This window comes from Lactuca saligna, chromosome 2, assembly GCF_052625555.1.
Source record: "Lactuca saligna cultivar CGN05327 chromosome 2, ASM5262555v1, whole genome shotgun sequence".
Classification (NCBI taxonomy): Eukaryota; Viridiplantae; Streptophyta; class Magnoliopsida; order Asterales; family Asteraceae; genus Lactuca; species Lactuca saligna.
This window is the reverse complement of record NC_136418.1, coordinates 184950690-184974950: the sequence shown is the minus strand read 5'-3', so window position 1 is coordinate 184974950 and position 24261 is coordinate 184950690. Positions and strand designations below refer to the sequence as shown.

The window sequence follows — 24261 nt, the reverse complement described above, 5'->3', positions numbered from 1 at the left end:
TTTTTTGAATGATTTGGAAACTTTGTTGAACTCGTAAGTCATTTTCCCTTTAAAACCACATTATAGATTTTAACAAATCAATAATAGAAAACTATGTGGTTTCCAAATAAAAAGTAAAACCAATAAAAATTAAATATTCAACAACACTTTGTAGTGAGTCGGATCACATATCTTAAAAGTTGATGCCAACCAGTTCAACAAGAAAAAAATCATTCGACTTAGTGAGATTCCCAACCGGTTCAACAAGAAAAAAATCATCCGACTTAGGGTCCGTTTGTTTACCTCTTAATTGCAAAATTAAGAGGTAATGTCTTAAAAAATCAGATTCAAATCGTTTGTCTGCATCTTAATTTTTACCTCTTAAAATTATATTTGCCTCTTATTTTTTCAGATGTTGAACAGTGTCTGAAAATAAAAAAAAAAAAAAGTCGCGTCCCTTATTTTGCCCTAATACCCATTCGCCAGTTTTCTTCCGTTTCTTTTTCCTTCGCATATGCTCCTCCCGCTGTTCTCTCCACCAGCAAGATCCGACGTCGCCTTCAATTGAAAGTCCACCTGTCGACGCCTCTCCCTGGAACGCCGCCGCCGCCACCACCGATAGTCCACCCGCCTCCCGCAGACGATTCAGGTATGTTCTTCCTCTCACACATTTGCTTTTCTTCTTTCTTCTTTCTTCTGAAAATCATATTCCCTCCCGAACGAAATCAAAATCAACAACATTTTATGTTTATATGTTCCTGATTTGTTAAAAAAACGAAATTAGTTCATTATTATTGTTAAAAAATAGAAATTAGTTCCTGATTTGTTTAAAAAACGCAATCAGGTATGTTATAGCTTCTGAAAATCGTTTTTTTTTTTTTTTTTTTTTTTTGCTATTCTTCTATCTTCTTTCTTCAGAAAACTGATTTGTTGCTGCTCCTAAACCTTAAGAAAAAAAAATACAAATCAGCTTATGTATTTGTTCCTGATTTCTTCAAAAAATGAAAAAAAAAATGATTTCCTGTTATATGTTGATGTTATATGCTGATTTGTTAAAAAAACGAAAATTATTGTTAAAAAAATTGATTTCCTGCTGATTTGTTATATGCTTATTTGTTAAAAAAATTATTGTTAAAAAAATGATTTCTTTGTTAAAAAAATTATTGTCAATGGACATAATGAATGTTGACATGTTCTATTATTATGTTTGATTTCCCTGTTATGTTTGTAGTCTTTCCTGTTATGTTTGATTTTTTATATTCAATTGTTTGTGTTCAATGTTTTTATGTTTGATGTTATTTGTTCAATGTTGATGTTATATGTTGAGTTATACGTTGAGTTTGATGTTAAATGAACGAATCCTAATGTTTTCAATGGACATAATGAAATGTTGATATGTTCTATGTATAGGATTATATGTTGATGTTATGTGCATTTGTAATGCATTATATGTTGATGTTATGTGTATTTGTAATGCATAACTTGTTGCTAAAACATGCATTTTTTTGTTGAATTGATCAAAGAAATGGGAGAAAAGAAGGATAGGATTAGTTGGAAGGTAGAAGGTGTAGAGAAAACATTTCTTGAAGCTTGTTTACGTGAAGTTACGATCAATGGACGGGAAGGGAGTAGTTTGAAAGCACTTTCTTGGAGAAATGTAGCCGAAACACTAAAAATTGAACATACCTTTATTGCCGACCAAAAACAAATGAAGAACCGTTATGACTACCTAAAGTCAAAGTTTGGTGCTTTTTTGAAGTTAAAAAACAAAACCGGTAATGTGTACAATTCAACAACCAACACCTTTAATCTTTCCAAAGAAGAATGGGAACTAGAAGCGAAGGTATTTTGTTAATTTATAAAAAAATGATTTTCATGTTTTTAAATAATAAAATATTTTTTTTTCCAAACAGTCAAACAAACATGTGGATTCTTTGAGACGCACACCATTACCGTATCCCGACCTTTGCACACAGTTGTTTGAAGGCGCGACTGCGACAGGCATGCATAGTTAGGGACCAACTTCTACCCTTCCCCGTCCTACTCAAGACTCAAGCCACTATAGTTTGCATGACTTTGATGACATCGATTGCACTCAACATGAAACTGTAGGTCTCAGTGACGAGTCATCCACTCAATCAAAAAAACAAAAGACTACAGATACGGCAAAGAGTCAAAATAAAAGTAAAGACAAGGGTAAAGATAAGGGTAAAGATGCATCCAACTCAAGATTGCTTGAAATCGGTGAAGATATTACCACAGTTGCTAAAATATTTGTGGAAAAGCATTCTTCTTCAAATTTGGATGCGTGTATGGAAAAATTGGAGAAGTTAGGATGGGGAATATTTGATCCAAGATACACTACTGCTGTTGCTCTTTTTGGTGAAAGTGCGGATAAGAGGCACGTGTGGTTAACCATTGATCCAGCTATTTGTGAGAATTGGGTCAAGACTGTTGGAGCACATTACGAAATGTTTCGCTAAGTAGATTTTTTGAATGTTTTGATGGTTTTTTTTGGACAACTAGATGTTTGGTCTGAACTAGATGGCTTTTTTTTGGATTACTTGATGTTTGGTTTGAACTAGATGGTTATTTTTTAGATTACTTGACATTAATGACTTGATGTTTTGGATTACTTGATGTTTTGGATTATTTTATATTAATGGCTTGATGAATTTTTATATTATATGTTGTTAATATAATTGTTATGTATTTTCAAAATAACAGATTGCTTATGGATTCGGATGAAGAAATTGCATTTTTCATGTTACTATGTTGCTATTGGTTGAATCTAGCATTCAACAGAATTGGAAGGGCAATTGATAATGATTCGGAAATGAGTGGTCATCAACATACACAAGAATTGTTACATGGAACTTCTACACAATGTAAAAACCTGATGCGTCTTTCACGTGAAGCATATGTACTTTTATGCAATCATTTTAGACGAAATAATTGGTTGCAAAGTAGTAGGCATATAAGCGTTGAAGAAAAGATGGCTATGTTCTTAACTACTATAGCACATAATAAACGGTTCAGGATTATCAAACGAAGGTTTCAACACTCCACAGAAACAGTTCATAGATGCTTTCATGAGGTGCTAAATGCAATGATGATTTTTGCAAAAGAAGTTATAGTGCCAACGAATTCTAATGCAACTGTGAATTCCTCAGAGAGGCATCGTAAGCTAAAAGAAATCTTTCCTGGAGCAATAGGTGCGCTAGATGGAACTCTTGTACATGCAGTCGTGCCTGCTGATCAACAAACTCGCTATAGGGGAAGAGGAAAAGGTGAATGCTTTCAAAATGTTTTAGGAATTTGTGGTTTTGATATGATGTTCACATTCGTATGGGCCGGTTGGGAGGGTATAACACATGATTCGCGAGTTTTGAAAGAAGTTGCATGTAACCCGACTTCAGGCTTTCCGTTCCCTCCTCCACGTTTTTAATTCTTTTTAAGATTATTCTAAAATACGATATTAAATTTCTTTATATAATACTTCCTTTACTCATGTGTACAGATAAATATTACCTTTGCGATGCTGCATACACCAACACTCGTGGATTTATGACTCTTTATCGCAACATGAGGTATTGGTTAGCCGACTATCGACGGCGACGTCCGTTAACTAAGGAAGAAAAATTCAATCATGCACATGCGCAACTCAGAAATGTTATTGAACGTGCTTACGGTGTTTTGAAGGCGAGATTCCCAATTCTAAAGCGAATGGCCCCTTTTTCTTTTTCAGTGCAAAGAGATATAGTCGTTGCTTGTTTTGCAGTCCATAATTTCATAAGGAAATGCGATATTCATGATGAGTTATTTATGGCGTTCGAGGAGAACAATGCTCAACCACAAGGGGGACAAAATGATGTCGAAAACGTACACGATATGGAATGGGGTTCACAAGGAAATGAATACATGGATAATTTACGTGACCAGATTGCGAATCAATTGGGGTGAAATTAAATTTGTAGGATTTCATTTGGATTTTAGTATGATATTGTGGATTTAAAAATATTTATGTTTGATTTGGATTTGTGTTTAATTTTGATTTATGCTAAATTTGGATTTTATATGGTGTTTATATATTTTTTAATACATAATTAAGAATTTTTATTAGGTTATTTTCTAAATAAACAGTTGAATTTAATAAAAAATAAAACAGAAGGGTAAAATGGTCATTTTAATAATTCAGCAGAACAATTCAGAGGTCCCAACCAAATAGCATGTTTAACATTCAGCTCTTAAAATTTCAGACCCTCTTAGAAATTCAGACCTTTTAAAAATTCAGATCTTAAAAATTCAGATCCTGCCAAACAACCCCTTAGTGAATGAAAACGTGGTTACGAGAGAGGTTAAATCAGGAAAATACCTTTTTTTAAATATAATTTTGAATTCCAAATCGGGCTATCATATTGCTAACAGGCCCAATTGACAATGTGTATAAACAAATCGTGAATTTGTTGTACATCATCTTTACATAACAGTTTCATAAAACACCAAGTAACTTTTATATAAGAAGTTAGGACTCTATAAAAAGTCTCAAATTTTACATGTATAGTTGGGAAAAATCTTAATATACATATTTTTTTGGTTTTATCATAACTTTTTCGCAAAGTTATCACTCTTGCTCTCTTAACCAGTTTTATGGTTAAATCCGTTGATTTTTTTTGCAAAAATTGACACTATTATTTGCAAAAAATTGTGGATAAGATCGAAAAAAATTTATAACTTACCCATTGCAAATAAACTCATGCCCTCAATTTCAACCTCATGTCGCCGGAAAAGTCTTGCCGAATAATCCTATTGTCATAGAAAAAGCATAAAATTAGGACATGTAGTGTAAGTTGAAACTTTTTGAAAAGATGGTGTATGCTGGAAATTTTTTGGATCTCATCCATAATTTTTTACAAACTACAGGGATCAATTTTGCAAAAAATATAATAGAATTAATCATAAAACTGGTTAAATAGGCTAAAAGGATAACACTATGTAAAAGTTATAGATACAATCAACGAAAAAAATATTAAAGTTTTTTCCAATTATACCTGTTTAACTTGAAACCTTTATAGTATTAGTCCTAAGAAGCTATACATAAAATTGTTTCATTGTTGTGTGAATCTAGGTGCCTTCAAAGTTGTGGAGGTGCTTCTCCACGTGCAAATTTTGTATTTATATATGTTTTATTGACATCATAGTTTTATAAATGTTTTTTTAGCATTTGTGCATATCATTTTAAATTTAAGTAGGATTAGACTATTATTTTTGGCATATTTTTTTTTCTTTTTAGTAGGAAATAGTAAGTTATTACCCCAACTTTGCGTATCTATGAAAGTATAGGGAGCAGACTTATAAATATACGAAAGTCTTGTGGTCAAATTATGAAACCAAAAAAGTGTAGGGACGAAATACGTCAATATATTGCGGGAGTAGCACGGGAGTCTTAATATGCTGATTTTCTATTAAATAGGGATTATTTTTATGATTTTTTAAAACACATAAATCATTTAAATAAAAAAAATGCATAAAGGCCTTTTTTATAAATTAAGTGGACAATTTTTGTAATTTATTATCCTAACAAAAACCAAACATACTAACATACGGAAATTTTAAACATATAAACTGTTTTTGAAAAAAAAAAAAAACTTCACAATGATGTTTTTTCTTTAAATTACAAAATTATAGAGGCTAAATATGTCAATATTAAAAATGACAACATTCAAAACCTTTAAAGCAAAAATCTAAAATGTAAACATATTTTGCGATTAAATATGACAATATTCAAAACATTTATAGCAAAAATCTAAAATTAAAAAAAAAATGTATATAGACTAAATTTGTAAAAACATCTAAAACATTTATGACAAAAGTTCAAATAAAAAAAATTCATTTCAAGTTTTAAATATGATATAGTTAATAATGGAATGTATATATAATTTTTTTTATTACTTTAAATATGAATTCTTATATATATATATATATATATATATATATATATATATATATATATATATATATATATATATATATGGAAGGGTTATATGGAAAATAAACAATTAGGGCAACACATGTTGGAACCAATGAAAGCATGACAACACATCATTTTGGAATAACTACATAAATAACTTCCTTAGTAGATTGCTTATGAATAAAGAAATGAACATGTGTCACTTAATCATTGGTTCCAGCATATGTTGCCCTAATTGTTCATTTTCCGTTGAACCTACTTTTATATATATATATATATATATATATATATATATATATATATATATATATATATATATATATATATATATATATATATATATATATATAGACACACACACATACACTCCTTATAATGCAAATTTGGTTAAAGGCTGATTTTTAAAGAGAAAATTTCATATATATCCTTACAAACATTAAGAATTATTTTTATATCAATCCAAAGTTTATAATTACTTATATATCCTTCTTAAACTATTGAACTCTCATTTATCTCCAATCTTATAATTTAATAATATATAAATCAATTTAATATCAAAAATAAATTTAAAAATCATAATGTTAGCAAAATACCCTTTCTAAATTATCTCCCAAATTAAAATCTATTACATTATGATATGAATTGTTAATAAGCTATTGAGATCAAAATCACGTCCCTTAATTATGTTCAGAAGGATTGTTCATCCAATCTGTGAACCATTGAGTAGTTTGAGTCCCCCTTTGCATCTCATCCCTACCGCCACATTATCTACCACCATACTTGAACTGCTACCACCAACAACTGCCTGTTGTAGAGGTGGTTAAGCTGTAGCTGCACCAATTCGCCCAAATCTTTCAGCGATTGGTCCACCAATTCGCTTAAATCTTTCAAATTTGGAAGGCTTAAGTTTTCTATTCACCAAGATCCATCTCTCCCTCCTCGTGCTCTCTATTTACCTTTTACCCTTGATAGCTAGTACTGGTTTCTCCCTTTTTCTTAATCTTGTCTTCACTCATTTAAATTGACTCATTTGTTTATGAGTTTAGAATCATGAATCACAATTGACATCTTTGTTTAGGTTTGGAACTGTGATTGGTTAGTTGAATGTATAAAAATTGGCATCAAGTATCAATAGAAATGGGTTCAGGAAACCTAATGTCGAATGCCCTTGGTTCAAAAGCAATGTGAGACACCTCAACGATAAGTCTTTGTACGCGATTGATTTTTTATCATAATTTTTCTTTACACCTGATGATTCTTTTCATTTCAACTTATAATCTTATGGGGACGATGACTACAAGACCCCTCGAAAGAAGTAGTTTTTCATCGCAAGGCAAACATTGTTTTTGTTTATGGCTTAGCAACATCGTTTTCCAACTATCATTGTATGTTTCTTGAAGTTCCCACACCATAATCTAACTGTAGAAGCAACTTCTCTTGGAATTTATATTTAAGGCCCTTCTTGATTTCCCTTTTCTTACAGGTGCCACTCATTTGGCAAAAGATTTATACAATTCCCAAACACCAAATCTTGAAACACTTCAACAATTTACACCAATGTCCACCTTTTTTATTCTAACAGTAGGTAATCAACATCATTATCCATTAAAGAGGAGGATAATAAATTATCTATTGTAAACCAAAAATTAATCGATGCAAAAATTTAATCAAATACGAAAATGAAAATTATGAAATGAAATCTGTTGTGATGAACAAGAGAATAACGAGACTATCAGCGATTTGTATCAGTGAGCGATCAAGAAGAAACGGCAGGGGTTCTTCTCCTCTCTGTTCTGTTAGCCGCCAATAGCGTTGTTTTTCGCCACTCTGATTGTCGTCGTTGCTGCTATGCGGCTGTTCCACTGTGTCAGCCGCTCTCCGGTCGTTGCACGCCACCAGGTGGGTGGCTATGTCCGTTTGGCATTCTTGCTCGAGTGGTGCTGTCGCTAATCGGGTGTTTGGTCATTTTTTTTTGTTGCTCGGAGTTGTCAAGAGACCACCATGGCCGCCAGCCATGGTGGCTGCCACTATGTGCCGCCATGTGTGTGTTTATCTTAGTGAGTGGGTGTGTGCTTACTTGAGATTTATCCTTGTAAAATGTAATTAGAAATTGAATAATGAGAAAGAAACCCTAACCACCACCGTAGGGTGGTGGCTGCCACCTCCTGCCACCACCAACCGCCGTGTCGGGTGGCGGTGTGCCTCATTTGTATTGTGACTCGTTTGGGATGTTTGGACAAAGGGACTAAACCCTAATGGGCCTAATGAAGCTCTAATTGACCTAAAAGCCCAAACATGTGACTAATAGGCCTAATGAACCTTAATTGATCAAAAGACCTAGCTATTTGGGCTAAGATGGGGTTAGAAACCCTAATTAGAGTTTAGAAAACCCTAATATTAGATTTATGGGCTTGGAATTATCGGGACCCACTTTTGGGCCATTGGAATGAAATTGTGTATTAAGTCCAATCACGCCATATGATTTATTTAGAAGAGTGGTGGACTTAATGGATTAAGTCATTAATGGGTTAAGTGAGAAACACTTAACCCTAGTTGTCATTTTGTGTGAAACCCTAATTTTGGGAATTTGATCGGGACCCGCACTTGAATTATTCACTAAACTTAATATATTATTTAATAATCATTGCATTCAATCTAAGTCAATAATGGACTTAATGGGTTAAGTCCTTAATGGACTTAATGGGTTAAGTCCTTAATGGGCACCCAGATATGCCTGATAGTGGGGTAGGTTGAGCACCCCGGTATGCTCAGCAGGATAGGTCGGGCACCCAGATATGCTCAGCAATACGAGATTTGTATGGTATGTGGTATGATGGGGGGACTCACTAAACTTTGTGCTTACGGTTTTCGGTTTTGATTTCAGGTACTTTGTTTTCAAATGAAAGGAGTCGGCTTAATCGCAGCACATCACACTATATTTCCGCACATGAGATCTTGGGGATTACACTCTGATATTGTTTTATGATAACATGTTATGATTATTTCTACTTTGGTTTTGGCATGAGATGTTATTATAGATATTTTATTACTTATGGTTTTATAACAACTTAATTAAAAATGAAATTTTCAGCCTTGAATTTCGGGATGTTACACAACCCAAATTAATGCCGATTGTTTTCATGGAATTCATTACCTCACAATGGTATTGAAACGTCAAAAACTGATGCATCAGGGCGACGACAATTTTCCAAACGACTTAGCAAAGCAACCAAGCTAAAGTGAAGCGAGAACAATTTTCCAACCGACTGCAACTCTATTTCTCTTACTCTCCGAGTTTTTCGATTTCTGATTGTTCATTTTGTCAACTAGTTTGCTAATATGTTTCTGACGTGATGTTTGATTTCTAATCCCTAAAGCTCTACAAGTTTTTCGATTTATGACTGTCCATTTTATAGACTATAAGTTGCAATTCGATATGAGCATCCAAACTTGGTTGTATGATTACGTTTTTGTTTTACTAATAAAAGCAACATGAAATCGTGTTTATGATTACGTTGTTCAAGTTGTTTGGACGCATGATTTTGCCCCGATTTCATGGGTACAAAAGCTAGTAAAAACATATAAGATCCTAAAAGTTTAGCTAATGTGGTGATACATGTTCTTGGAAAGGAGTAGAGTAAAAACATTGAAGACGTGTTTGGAAGATTGGAATGGCATTTTATAGATTTCGCTTCAATATACTTCAGCTTTAGTTATTTAATATGATTTCATTATTTTGAAGAGCCACATATTTGTTATTGTTTCGGGCCTCATATTGGCCTGGACCAGGCCTAACATGAAAATGTAAAAATCCTTATATTACAACTTTAGACTTAAGTATTGCTCCAAACTAATGTTTTTTTTTTTTTTTTTTTTTTATTTAGGTTCCACATTTCTTTAGTAATTCTCAAGTAGTTATAGGCGTTACATACGTGCCTTGTAAGAGGCATTCCATGGAACTAGTACGTTGTTCCTATAACAAATATCTAACTTTAGCCTACCTAAACTTAGCATTCATAATTTAAATGCTAGACAGTGCAATTAACTAGCCACTTGTACTTGGCATTGATAATTTAAATGCTTGACAATGCAACACCCATAATAATAAATAAATAAATAAAAACTCCAAAATTCTTATACTTTCTTTTTTTACAAAAGCTGCAAAGATAGAAGTGACAATGATCTAAAAACACAATTGACCGTTAGTTAGACTTGAGTTAAATTAAGGAACTTTATGTACGAAATAAGTATGAGTTACTATTTAGAGAAATTAAATATATTTCTAATTATTTTCTAATAATGACAAATGTATTAAGATATTATTAATTAGGTTATAACACATAGAAGTCATGATCGGTATGTTTAAACTTATTATATATACAAAAAAATATCAGAAAAATAAACCAAAAATAGAACATTGTATAGATCATAAAAAAAATATCATGTGTCATGAGATGTTAATGATATGTGATATTTTTAAGTTTTATTTATCGAAATAATTAAAAGTTAGATTAGATTAGATCATATCACATCACATCAAAATGTGACAATAATACAATAACTAACATATATTCATATCAAGTTTTTGATATGTTCTGACATTAAACATTAATATGTAATAAAAGACTATAAATATCTTCTATCTTTTGTTTGTCTAAATATTAAATTTGTTGTTATTTGTTAACTATCGGTTGAGATTTGGATTTAAATTTACATGTAATACAATACTATTTAATGCACTAGTTATATATAACTCGATCGGTAATTAATTGCAAATATAAACTTTAAATTTGCATTCATTTATCAATCTAATTTAATCCAAATATTCTAGAAAATAGAGCGAACACATTATATAAGGGAAGTGATTCGTACACAAAATTTTTTTGCCGTGCACAACAATTTATGCATTATAGAGTTGTACAATACAATACTTTAAAGCACAAATTGTTGTGTGCGGAGGAAAAGTGTTGTGTACAAATCAATTCTCATTATATAATGAATGGACGAGAATCAATATTTTTATAAAAAAAAAAAAAAAAATAGACATTTATTAATAATAAAAAACTCGACGGCTGTTAATCATTAATCAGTTTACATTATCTTTACAACATTTATGAACAACATTTTTTTTATATATATAATTTTGTAGAACGGCATAAACAACAAACAGAAAAACTAAAAAATGTTTGTCTAGAAAAGGTTAAATCATATATGGCAAGGAAATAATAGGTGAGTAAATACTAAATATACGATAGTGTGAATATATAAATAAAAATAAGTCATTTAATATTCAAGTTTATTTGATATAATATTATGAAAACCAAACTTTGATTCAAACTCACTTGAATGCACGATATATATGATGATTAAATGATAACCCGTGACTACATGCTGAACACATAACGTAAACGACAACACCCAAAAACACTTTACAAAAACAAAACTCCATTCACAACATTCATCTCTTCCTTTTTTTTGCTTCCTCCGCCTCTCCATTATTTATACCTCCACCACCACCACCACAACCACCGCCGCCGTCAATGACCAACCTTTACCACCTTCTCGTTGTTTCTCTGATTCTGATATCCAATTTTGCTCCTACAATTCAATACCACTTCGCCACCACACCTCCATTGCCGGTGTTACCCCTCCCGTCATACTCTCAGCTCAAATGGCAACAAAGAGAGATCATCTTCTTCCATCATTTCGGTGTGAATACGTTTACCGATTCAGAATGGGGCACCGGAAAAGAAAACCCGAAAATCTTCAACCCGAAGGGACTCAACACCGCCCAATGGATAGATGTGGCAGTCCAAACCGGCGTCTCCCTCTCCATCCTCACCGCCAAACACCATGACGGATTCTGCCTTTGGCCGTCAAAGTACACCGACCACTCCGTCGTCGGAAGTCCATGGGAGAACGGCAATGGAGATGTCGTACAAGAATTTACGAATGCAGCAAAATCCCGAGGAGTTGACATCGGACTGTATCTTTCTCCATGGGATCGTCATGATCGGAGATACGGAGATAGTTTAGCCTACAATGAATACTACATGGCTCAGTTACAAGAACTACTCAACAAGTATGTCCTCAATTTCACTAATTAATTTTCTCACATTATTATTATTATTATTATTATTTTTTACATAATAAAAAGATTCTTTAAAAGGTATGCACGTCGAAATCCACCTGGGTTATATGTCTTTTCCGATTCAAACTAACCATATTATTATAATGCACATTACAGTGCATACCCTAACTTTTTGCATTCTAGCAAACCTACAACATATTATCATAATGTACTTTTTAGAAAATTTGTTATAATAATGTATATTGTGATTGGAAATCTTGAATTCATCATATATATAAGTGCGTGTATGTAATTATATAAATAAAAAAAATCGTAGTGTTTTGCATTTCTTTAGAAAACTTAAAACGTGTTAATATTATATATTTCCTAAAACCAAATCTTGAATCTATCAACATGTTGTGAGTGCGTGATATGATAAAAGAATATGTAACGTATTACATAAATCTTGAATGTATCACCATGTGCAAGTGTTTGTAAAAAAATAATTAATAAATAAATAAATAACTACTGTGATACGTCTTAAAAAATGCATTTATATAATAAGATTCTAATTTATTTTTCAATTTATTTAATAAAGTTAAGTAAAAAAATAATCTTATTGCATATGTTTGGTGTGTAGATATGGAAGTGTGAATGAGATATGGTTTGATGGTGCAAAAGGTTCGAATGCACCAAACATGAGTTACCTTTTCAATGATTGGTTTCAAATGGTGGCGGAATTACAAGGCACCATCAACATATTTTCCGACGCCGGTCCCGGCGTCCGCTGGGTCGGAAATGAAAATGGGTTCGCCGGAACTACGTGTTGGTCCACCATTAATCGGACCTCTCTATCCATTGGAAATGGAAGTATTGTCAAGTAAGAATGATGCATTGATGTTGTCGTACCTTAATTGCTTGTATTGTTTTCTTCTTATTGAAAATTTTAATAATGGAGTAATAATAATGGTGGTGGGCAGTTATCTCAACACCGGGGACCCGAGAGGGACGGACTGGCTACCGGCGGAGTGCGACGTCTCTGTTCGACCCGGATGGTTTTGGCACAAATCGGAGTCCCCAAAAAAACTCAGCGATCTTCTCGAGATCTACTACAATTCCGTTGGCCGTAACTGCGTTTTATTACTCAATGTTCCACCAAACACCACCGGATTAATCTCTGCAAACGACATTCAACGATTGAAGGAATTCAAATCAGCAATCGACACAATATTTTCCAAAAACTTAGCGGAATCATGCTCCTTAACAGCAAGTAGCATCAGAGGAGGCAAGAACAGTGGATTTGGACCAGAAGCTATGCTAGATAAGGACCATTTATGGACGTACTGGGCTCCAAAGGATAATGGCAACAAGGAGCATTGGATTGAAATCACGGCAACAAACGGAGAGTTGAGATTCAACGTGGTGAGAATTCAAGAAGCGATCGGACTCGGACAGAGGATCAAAAAGCATGAAATCTACGTCGACGGGAAACGTATTGCGAAAGGGACGACGGTGGGGTATAAGAAACTTCACAGGCTTGAAAGTGGAGTCATAAAGGGGCGTAGTGTACGAATCCGGGTGCTCGGGTCACGAGGAATCCCTTTAATATCTTCAGTTGGACTTCACTTTGATCCTTTTTGGCACCCAATTGGGAGATAGTGAATTGCTTCATTTTCATCTTTTTATAATTCTATTTTGGCAATTAAACTATCTTTACCAAAATGTTCATATTGAATCTTTTGTTTATCCGAAAATAAATATTAATTAACTTATTGTCAAAAAAATAATTAATTTCAGTTTATTTGGTTTTTAAAATTGCAAAACTAAATATATCTGAATAAATTTTAATTGGTTTTGAGCTTTTTGGTTCGGATAAACCAAATAAAATTTGAGTTCTATTTTTTTTTTCTTATAGATAAAGGAAATGAGGAATAATCAGAAATGTTCATCGGTTTTAATATTTGTGTAGTACTAAAAATGTATCTTTACAAATAAAATTTTGCAAAGTCATTTAGTTCGAATGGGTTACACGATTTTAGTTTTTTCACTTTTCAAAAAAAGTTCATTTAGTTTTTTCACTTTTCAAAAAAAGTTCATTCTATCGTGAAACTAACAGTAGAGGTCTTCATCTCAATTTTAGAGAGGAGAAGGGTTACATTCGCCCTTTGAAGATACTAAACTATGGAGTGATTTGTAACGTTTGAACTTTTATTTTGAAAAGTTTATTGATTGTGGACAGTTCTGTAGATCTAAAACAAACATTGTGAATTTCATTAAAATAAGATACGGAAAGGTAGATTGAACAATCAATGTCGTTATTGGGGGTAAAGTTCATAAAGATGACATCCGGCATACGTAAAACATAAACCAATTAATGAGTAGACAAAGTGATGTAACGCCAAATTTCAGGTATTTCTCTTAAAAACTATTAATATTTCGAAATTTGGATTTCTTATGGCCACAACGTGGTGATTGAGTCTCACATCGTGGCTATGGTTAGTGAATTCGTGGAGGCCAAGTAAGTGCCACGGCGTGATAGTCTATTCGTCACGGCATGGCCGCTGTTTAATGACACACACTAATTTCGGGTTTTGTGCCCCTATTTAAGGGATGTGATGGCTAGGGTTGCCATCCCTCAGCCTCAAACACTCTTCCTCAGCCTCTAAAGCAAACTTTAGCCTTCACTCCTAACTCCTGAGTTTTTTTGGTGTTTGGTGGTGTTTTGAAAAAGAAAAAGGTGTCATTGAGCTTTGTTTCAGCAAGCAACTCTCCCCATCCTCCTTGTGCATATTTTCTAGACTTTTGAAAATCCTCAAGATTTGATTTTTATGTTACTTGTCTCTAGATATAGCCCTTTTGTCCCTTAATCTTCATGGTGTGGGATTTTGGAAGCTTAGATTCGATAAAGTTGGCAACTTTATGGATCATTGTGGTCATCTTAGTGTTATATGTTCCATATATGAGGATCCTTGGAGTTTTGGTCCCATGCACAAGCTTTGAGTTCCTATTTGCCATGTTTGTGTCCCAAAATACAAGGGGCATGCATTGGACATGCATATCCGTAAAGCTACGATTTTTATGGTCCATTAGGTGTAAGAAACACTTCTGGAAACTTTGGAAGAGTAACTCTAGTGATTAAGTGCTTAATGGGTGTTTGCATGCCTTTACTTGCCTTTAAGGATTTAGGGTTTGGGGTCTTGACTTATTGAGATGTCTAAATGGATAAAGTCGGAAACTTTATCCATCAAGACCATAGGAAGGACCGGATCTGAGCCTTGGAGCTCTTGGAATTGTTGAAAACAGCTTAATATGTTAAGTTGTCCAGACCAGTTGTAATGCCTAGATCCCTGGTATGTAATTAAATATTTATTTAATCATTTTCACAAGGCAACTTGATATGTGCATGTCTAGCCCTATATTTAGTATGGATTTATATCATTTATTAGCTAATTAATTGCATATTATGGACAAAAGGTACTTAATTATGTTTGAATTATATTTCCAGTCCAAAAGAAATGCTCGGGAGCAAAAGGAAGCAGGAGTGGCTATTAGGAAGCTTTGGAATGAACAAAGGAAGAAAAATGCCAAAAACACAAAGAACTCGACAAGTAGGGACATCTACTCGATGAGTTCCCAAGAAGATTCGTAAAGCAGGATAGTCTTTGACTTTCCGTACACGAGAATTTAATGAAGGACTCGACGAGACGGTCTTGGACTTGACGAGTCGAGTCAAATCTATAAAAGAAACCCTCCAGATCGATAGACGGGACTTCTGAGAACCTAGGAGGAGGAGCTGCGATTCAGAGCGAAAAAAGACATCTGGAAGAGTGAAGATTCAACCCAATTCAAGTTTTGAAGGATAACTAAGGCATACTTTGATTTCTCTTACTAGATCTAGTACTTAAACCATGTTTATGTTATTGAATTTCATTTTTGAGTTTTCTATTGTCTTACTTATGAGCTAAACTTGCTAGCTTCTTTTTGGGTAAGACAATTTTGAGACTATGGTTTCATTAATGGTAGGGTTAACTTTTAATTGGTGATTTTGTTGAATTAAGCTTGTTAAAGATCCTTATGCATTAACCACAACTATTTTCTGTTAATAGGAAGACAATTAGGTTACATGAACATCTCTTAATTGTTTACCTCATGTGATTTATGTGAACACTTTATTATATGCCTAGGATTAGTGAATATGAAACTAGGATTAATTAGAGAATGGGTAAGTTAATGTGTGACCTTGTTTGATAAACCAACAACAAGAGACTAATTGAATTGACCAGTTTGATTAACCATTACAAGTCTTATGTAACCAGAATAAATAACCTAGAGAGTTAATTAATTTAAACAACTGGCCACTGCTTGAACTAGTTTATTTTCTAAGGATTAGAATAGCGAATGTGAATCTAATCACTTCAATCGGTAGCCAATAAAAGTTTAATCCATTGCACTATTACCATTAAATCAACCATAGGACCAATTGAGTCGAACCTGAACAGAAGTCCCTTTAGATATTGAATTTAGTTGATCTTTGCTTGCTTAGTTGTTAGTTAGTTATTTTGTTTAATTGTTAGTAAGTTTCTAGTCTTGTAAAACTAGATAAAACCCCTCTTTTATTATTTGCTATTTTGTTTTTAGGTAATTTTAGTAATTAGTTTAATTGTCGTTCCCTGAGTTCGATACCCTGCTTACTAGATCTATACCACCAATTGACAGTTCCATTGTCTTTTGTGTGATTAATTTATAATTTAGGAGTAGGAATAAAACTAGTTGAGTCCACACACATCACAACTCGACGAGTTGGTAGCCCCAAACTCATCGAGTAGAGATAGAAAGGGACGCAGTGTTCGAAGTCTAATCGACGAATTGGGAAGCCCCGACTCGACGAGTAGGACTGCTAAAATGAAACCCTAATTCTAAGTGTTTGACAACCTATTTAAAGAACATAACACCCTTTATGGCCTCCCTCATCGCCTCCCATTGTCCAGAAACCCCTAATCAGTAAACTTGAGCTTTGTGTGAGTGTATGAACCATTTTTGAGTGATTGGTGTGATTTGAAGCTTGTGAGAAGAAGAAGAAGCTAGAGGAATCCAAGAGAGGGTTGTAGATCTAGAAGCAACATCACATTTCCTTCACTTTCTAGTAATCAAGTCTAAACCTTGGCCATTTGTTTTCTAGATCTTCTTATGGGATAGTTAGGGCATTTTGGAGTACATATTAGAACCCTTCATGAGTACAAGCATGAGTTGGTGTATCTACTACAGATCTAGGTTCTTGAGGGACTCCTGTTGGATAAGGTGTCTAAGTCCATAACGATTTCTGGTATGTACTTGACCCCACCCGGCATGGTCCATTTGGGTTGCATGGCACCATGCAATTTGATAGACTAAATGAGAGAAATAACACTTGTGGTTTATTAATATATTATAAGTTCTAATATATTAATAATATTATTTAATTAGTTTGATCAAGAATTAATTTAGAATTAATTAAGTGATCAAAAGATAACTAATTAAATATATGGGTTGATTATGTAAATCACCCATACTTGTATAGTGGGCTAAGAGGCTCCATGGATTATCAAGTTAGGTTCCACCCATAGGATGCTCTATGGATGCTCCATGGGAGTTACAAACCCATGGGTCATGGAAATGAAGAGTCATGACACATTAGGGTATACATGGTGTAACCCTAGATGTGTCAACACTATATAAGGATCATATTCTCCACCAAAATCGGCTACACATGAACAAGTGAGGGCTAGGCCGATTTTTGCAAGTGTAAGATTCTCTCAACAGTTTACTCCTTTGCATTTGGTGTTATGTGAAGCATTTGAGGCATCACACTTGGGGTGCTAGGCTCACAAGGTTTCAAGGATCACAAGCAACAACAAGGTAAGTCATTCTATTTTTCATTAAAGTTAAATATTGTTCCCCATGTATGCTAGATAGGAATATAACCTTGGAATTCAACTTTGCATGATAATTAGACAAACATAGATCCAAGGTTATTAGGGTTGCATGTACACTTAGGAAGTGTTAGAATGCTCAAAACCCATCAATGGTATCAGAGACTAGGCTTGTTTGTTGATTTTTGTGCAAATAGTTGAAAAAAAATCGTTTTTCTATTTCTGCTCGTATGAACTCGCCGAGTCCATGGGGGGAATCGACGAGTCCATGAACAAATGCAAGCTACTCGTCGAGTTTGTTCTTGCACTCGACGAGTAAAGGCTGCAATTTTCAGATATTCGACCTTTGTTGCTGGAAATGGACTAGAAACATTACCCTAAACTGTTTTGGTACTTGAAAACTTGTTTTAGATGGTGTAATGTTTATCCTAATCCATTTGCAATGGCAATTAACAAAATTACAAGTTTTTAAGTGTAATTTTTGATTCTTAAAATGTTCTTATTCATGTTCTTGAACTTATGAAATTTAGATGATCATAGGAATTATTTGTAACCTCCATGTTAGTTAATTCTTGATCATTATGTGTTTTAATGGAGTCCATAACTTGTCCTCAAGTTATGGAAAACCAAGAGTCACACCTGAATTAAACCATTAAAAGAACACAAGAGTTATTAAAATGAAGAGTCTTCATTTTAATACTCTAATAAAATCATAAGTTATAAGAAACGAAAAGTTTTGAAAGTTTACAAAACTTGACCTCAAGTTTTGGAACAAGTAAAGTCTTAATTAAAACTTTAGTTCCAACCCTTAGAATTTTAAAAGTTAAAATTCAACCCTTATACTTTATAATATTATAAGTTAATAATAATAATAATAATAATAATAATAATAATAATAATAATAATATATATATATATATATATATATATATATATATATATATATATATATATATGTATGTATAAGATCAAGTCGTCTTACCGCTAGTACGCCTTATTCACGAAGTCGGTCTATAAGGGGGGTATAAGGTTGTTGCCTATAAAATGACAACCTAATGGGTGTCCACTCTCACCCACCGCTTCCTTGATTGGTAGAGGGTCGTTAGCCGAACGGGCAAGATAAGGACTTATAAATTCTCATTAAAAGTATGATGAATATTACAAAGTAACTAAATATTTTATTAAATTCCCAATCTTAGTTACTTTAGGAAAAATGTGAATAAGGTGCTAATCCATGAAATTACACTTTACACTTTGTTTAAGTCCTTGGTAGAGCGTGTGTGGTTAACCGGCACACTAACTTGGACTTACCAAGGTAGGTAAAGGGTGACTTAAGGTTTATCATAGCATCGGTGGAGCGTGTGTGGTTTACCGGCACATCGATTGAGTGATAAACTTTAAGGGTACCAAGTGATTGCATGATTACTTCACACCTTGTTTTGTGATCCTCGGTTTCCTAGTCACAAAACCTGGAGGGCACACTCAAGATTGAAACATGCCATTGAAAAGTTCAATGAATCTCAAAGAATCTAGGAATTTCTAATAGCTAATTAAAACCTAATATCAATATTTCGTTTTTCATGGTGGAAATTGGTGAATCGTCATTCACTTACCTTTCAAATATGTTATAGCTTAGATTACGGCATACCTCTTCTAAGTTATAATATATTGTGATTGGATCCTAGCCTTAATATTACATTTGGGTGTTTTATTAAGGACTCTCTTAATATCTAAACTAATCTTGTTCTTTTCATTCAGATGTCTTCAAACAACGGTGCTTCTGGCTCTAATCCTAATAGCTCATTTACCCTTATGAACTTGTGTGGTAAAGTCACTTTTGATGGATCCAACTTCAATGAATGGATCAGAAACATCAGGATGATTACCCGCTACGAGGACAAAGAATATGTCCTTGATAAGGAGCTTAAGGAGATTGATGAGACCACTGCAACTCCTCAGGAGATCGTTGACTTCCAGGCACATGAAAGGGATGCTACCAAAGTAGCATGCATGATGATGGCCCCCATGACAACGGAACTCCAAAAGTCCTATGAGGACTTCTACCCTTTTGAAATGCACCAAGATCTGATGGAAATATACCATCAAAGTGCACGACAAGAGAGGTATGAAATCATCTGCTCCATGATAACAACCTTCATGAAGGGCGAAGAGTCTGTCACGAGCCACATGCAGAAAATGCAAAGGTATGTGGATCGGTTGTTGAAACTTAATGTGAACTTCCATGAGGAGCTTGCAATAGATATCATTTTGAACTCCTTACCATCGTGCTATGATTAATTCCCCATGACATATCACATGAATAAGGAAGAGGTCACGCTCAAAAAACTTCAGGGACTTCTCAAGACCGCAGAAACAGGTCTCAAGGGGAAGTCGGTTGTTAACACTCCTACTCCAAACTCCGCCCCAGTTTTAGCAATCGGGAAAAGTCGAGGGAAGAAGAGGAAGAGCACTTCGAAGGGTACCAAGGCTAGGACCCTTGATGACTTCTCTTCAAGTGGAACCAAGAAAGGTTTCCTCACTCCTTCTTCTAACCCAAAAGAGGTTGAATGCTTCTATTGCCATGAAAAGTCACATTGGAAGTGGAACTTCCCAAAGTACCAGCAAGATGTGAAGGATGGGAAAGTTAAACCCAAGCATGCTGGTATTTACACTATCTTATCTAATAACTCACCCAATTCTAACTCTTGGGTCCTTGATACCGGTTGTGGTATTCATATCTGTTCTGATTTGCAAGGACTAAGAAGAAGTGAGAATGTGGAGCAAGGAAGAATAAACTCAATCATGGGGAATAGGAAAGCTTTACCAGTCACCAAGATTGGAGTTTATACTTTATCACTAAGTAGTGGGTTTAATTTAGATTTGAATAAATGTTGTTATTCGCCAGAAATGGCAAGAAATATTATTTCCTTTCATGCATTGTATAAACAAGGTTTCACCTTTTCATTTGATAATGAAGTTGGTTCGATTAATGCTTTCTTTAATAACTTTCTTTATTTTAAAGCATTACCTTGTGATGGTGTGTATGAAATTGTATCTGTGGTTGATAACTTAGGAAATAATGTTTTGTGTATTGATTCTGTTAATGATAATAACTTGGATAAAGCATCATTATGGCATTGTCGTCTTGGACATATAAGCAAGAAACGCATAGGCCAACTCCAAAAGGATGAAGTCTTGGAGTCATTTGACCTAAAGTCAGATGATAGTTTCGAATCATGCTTACTTGGGAAAATGACAAAGTCACCCTTCACAGGTTCTCTTGAGAGGGGTGAAGGTTTGTTGGATCTTGTACACACGGATGTGTGTGGGCCCTTCAAACATGCCACAAGGGATACTAATCGTTATTATTTGACTTTTACTGATGATTATAGTAGATATGGATATGTCTACTTAATCAAGCATAAGTTAGAGACTTTCAAAAGGTTTAAAGATTTTAAACAGGAAGTCGATAATCAATTGGGCTGGAACATTAAGATGCTTCGATCCGATCGAGGTGGTGAGTATCTTAGTTTAGAGTTCCTCGACTATCTAAGGGAATGTGGGATTGTCTCACAATTGACACCTCCCAGGACACCGCAGTTGAATGGTGTGGCTGAGAGGCGTAATCGGACCTTGTTGGACATGGTTCGTTCCATGATGAGTCGAGCTTCGCTACCAATCTCATTTTGGGGGTATGCCTTAGAGACTGTCGCCCATATCCTTAATTTGTTCCCTACAAATAAAGTTGCCAAAACTCCTCATGATATGTGGACTGGTAAAGTACCCAAACTAGACCACATCAAGATTTGGGGTTGCGAGGCTTTCGTGAGACGCGAGACTCATGATAAGCTCGAACCTCAAAGCGAGAGGTGTATTTTCATCGGCTACCGACAATAATCCTTTGGTTACCTCTTCTACAAACCTAGTGAAAATGTGGTCTTTGTAGCCAGGAGGGCGTTCTTGAGAGAGAAAGAGAGAGAGAGAGAGAGAGAGAGAGAGAGAGAGAGAGTTCATAAGCCAAGGAAACAGTGGGAGGCAAGTTGATCTTGAAGAAATTCAAGAGTCAAGCGGTGAAGGAACTTCAAACCCTAGCACTCAACTTGAGGAGGAAACTCTTGTTGATCCAATTGAAATGTTTGTACCTCTGACGCGATCCACAAGGGTTAGGAATGCACCTAAGCATTACTATGGATTCCATATTACTACGGAAGGTGATACACTTATCAGTGATGAGACACTGATAGGTCTGGATGAACCTAACAGTTATGCGGAAGCCGTGGAAGGCCCTGAGTCAGCCAAGTGGAAAGAGGCAATGGAAAGCGAGATACAATCCATGTATGACAATCAAGTTTGGAACTTGGTTGAGAATCTACCAGGTCGTAAGACTGTGGGGTGCAAATGGATCTTCAAGAAGAAGACCTAAATGGATGGTAATATACACACTTATAAGGCACGATTGGGTGAAAAGGGTTTCTCACAAACTCCCGGAGTTGATTATGATGAGACCTTTTCTCCAGTGGCGAAGATTAAATCTATTAGGGTTCTGTTAGCCATAGCTGCATTTCATGACTATGAAATTTGGCAAATGGATGTCAAAACCGCTTTCCTTAATGGAAAGTTGGCTGGGGATGTTTAAATGAGTCAGCCAGAGGGTTTTGTCAATACAGAGTACCCTAATAGAGTGTGTAAGCTTGAGAAATCCATTTATGGATTAAAGCAACCACCTCGTAGATGGAATCTTTACTTTGATGAGAAAGTCAAAGAGTTTGGCTTTTCTAGGAATGAAGATGAATCTTGTGTATATGTCAAGGCTAGTGGGAGTATAGTTAGCTTTTTAGTATTGTATGTGGATCACATACTACTCATAGGAAATGACATCCCGACTCTGTAGGAAGTCAAGTCCTGGATTGGGAAGTGTTTCTCTATGAAGGACCTAGGAGAAGCTACCTATATTATAGGGATAAAGATCTTGAGAGACCAGAGTTAACGACTAATTGGAATTAGTCAGAGTACCTACTTGGATAAGGTGCTGAAGAGATTCAGCATGCAAGATTCCAAGAAAGGAGAGTTACCCATCTAGAGTAACGCCAAATCAAGTAAGACACAAAGCCCTAGTATTGAGGCCGAGATAGCAGAAATGAGTTGAATACCTTATGCTTCGGTTGTAGGATCGATCATGTATGCTATGACATGTACTCGACCTGATGTAGCCTTTGCCTTGAGCATGGTTAGCAGGTATCAGGGGAACCCTGGCAAGTCACACTGGATTGCGGTAAAGAACATCCTCAAGTACCTACAGAGGACTAAGGACTGGTTCCTTACCCTCGGTGGGAGTGAAGACTTGAGATTTGTAGGGTATAGTGATGCTAGCTTTCAGACTGATAGGGACAATTTCCGCTCTCATTCAGGATGGGACTTTACATCAAACGGAGGAGCAATTTCTTGGAAGAGTTCCAAGAAAGAGACAGTGGCTGATTCAACTTGCGAATCAGAGTATATAGCAGCTAGCGAGGCAGCAAAGGAGGCGATATGGCTGAAGAACTTCATTGGAGACCTTGGAGTTGTACCAGCTATTAAGGAGCCAATGGAAATTATCTGTGATAGTGAAAGTGTTGTTGCCTTAGCCAAGCAACCAAGGGATCATGGGAGATCCAGACACATCAACATAAAATACCATTTCATCATACATCGAATAGAAGAAGGACTCCTCGTGGAAAAGAGGGTATCATCGGATGAGAATCCAGTAGATCCCCTCACGAAGGGACTGACTCGGGTGAAGCATCTCCAGCATGCTCGGAACATAGGGCTGAAGGATGATATTAGATTTAGTAGTTAGATAAACTTGAAATTTGTAAAGTGTAATTGACATTAGATGATGAATAAAAGGTGTTTTATTTATGAATAAAGTGTTGCTATCTCTTGTCAATCATTTACTATATTTCTTTTGCATGTTTTGACTTCCAGAATAATTATGTTTGGTATATCATATTATTCAAACCTCCACAGTTGGTCATATGTCGGAAGTAGGTATGAATCAAGATTGTCATGATTGGTTCCAGAGGTCTAAGGTGTTGGACATGGCTACAACAATCATGAGTGCTTATAAGGTCTAAGCATTGGACTCAACCCACGCTCACTGGAATCACTTCATGGAATTTATCTCGAGTGATTGTAAGACGGTAATATCATATAAGTCTTCAAACCTAGAGATATGATTTGTTACTTATGAGTTGGTTATGCATTGATTGTATGAAAACGCATGGGTAACTCGATGTTATAAAACGTGCTTTTGTGTATAATTCAATGAGTGGTAGAACAAACATATGAGTCGA

At 34.8% G+C, this 24261-nt stretch overlaps 2 protein-coding genes and 1 long non-coding RNA gene across 3 annotated transcripts; 2 read left to right on the top strand and 1 right to left on the bottom strand.

Moving 5' to 3' along the window:
• The first annotated feature begins 2291 nt into the window (after positions 1 to 2291).
• On the top strand, positions 2292 to 3942 carry LOC145030497 (uncharacterized). The gene is made up of 3 exons (XM_078978856.1): positions 2292 to 2452; positions 2707 to 3383; positions 3500 to 3942. The coding sequence occupies exons 1-3, from the start codon at positions 2292 to 2294 to the stop codon at positions 3940 to 3942; spliced, it is 1281 nt and encodes a 426-aa protein (XP_078834982.1).
• A 7260-nt stretch (positions 3943 to 11202) lies between these two features.
• LOC145028516 (uncharacterized) lies at positions 11203 to 12863 on the bottom strand. The gene is made up of 2 exons (XR_013676056.1): positions 12728 to 12863; positions 11203 to 11987 (listed from the first exon to the last, which is right to left on the bottom strand). It is a non-coding gene; the product is annotated as an uncharacterized LOC145028516 (long non-coding RNA).
• Positions 11481 to 13788, top strand: LOC145028515 (alpha-L-fucosidase 1-like). The gene is made up of 3 exons (XM_078977207.1): positions 11481 to 12032; positions 12661 to 12900; positions 13001 to 13788. Exons 1-3 carry the CDS (start codon positions 11491 to 11493, stop codon positions 13677 to 13679), a joined length of 1461 nt encoding a protein of 486 aa, XP_078833333.1. The 5' UTR covers positions 11481 to 11490; the 3' UTR covers positions 13680 to 13788.
• Positions 13789 to 24261: the final 10473 nt, after the last annotated feature.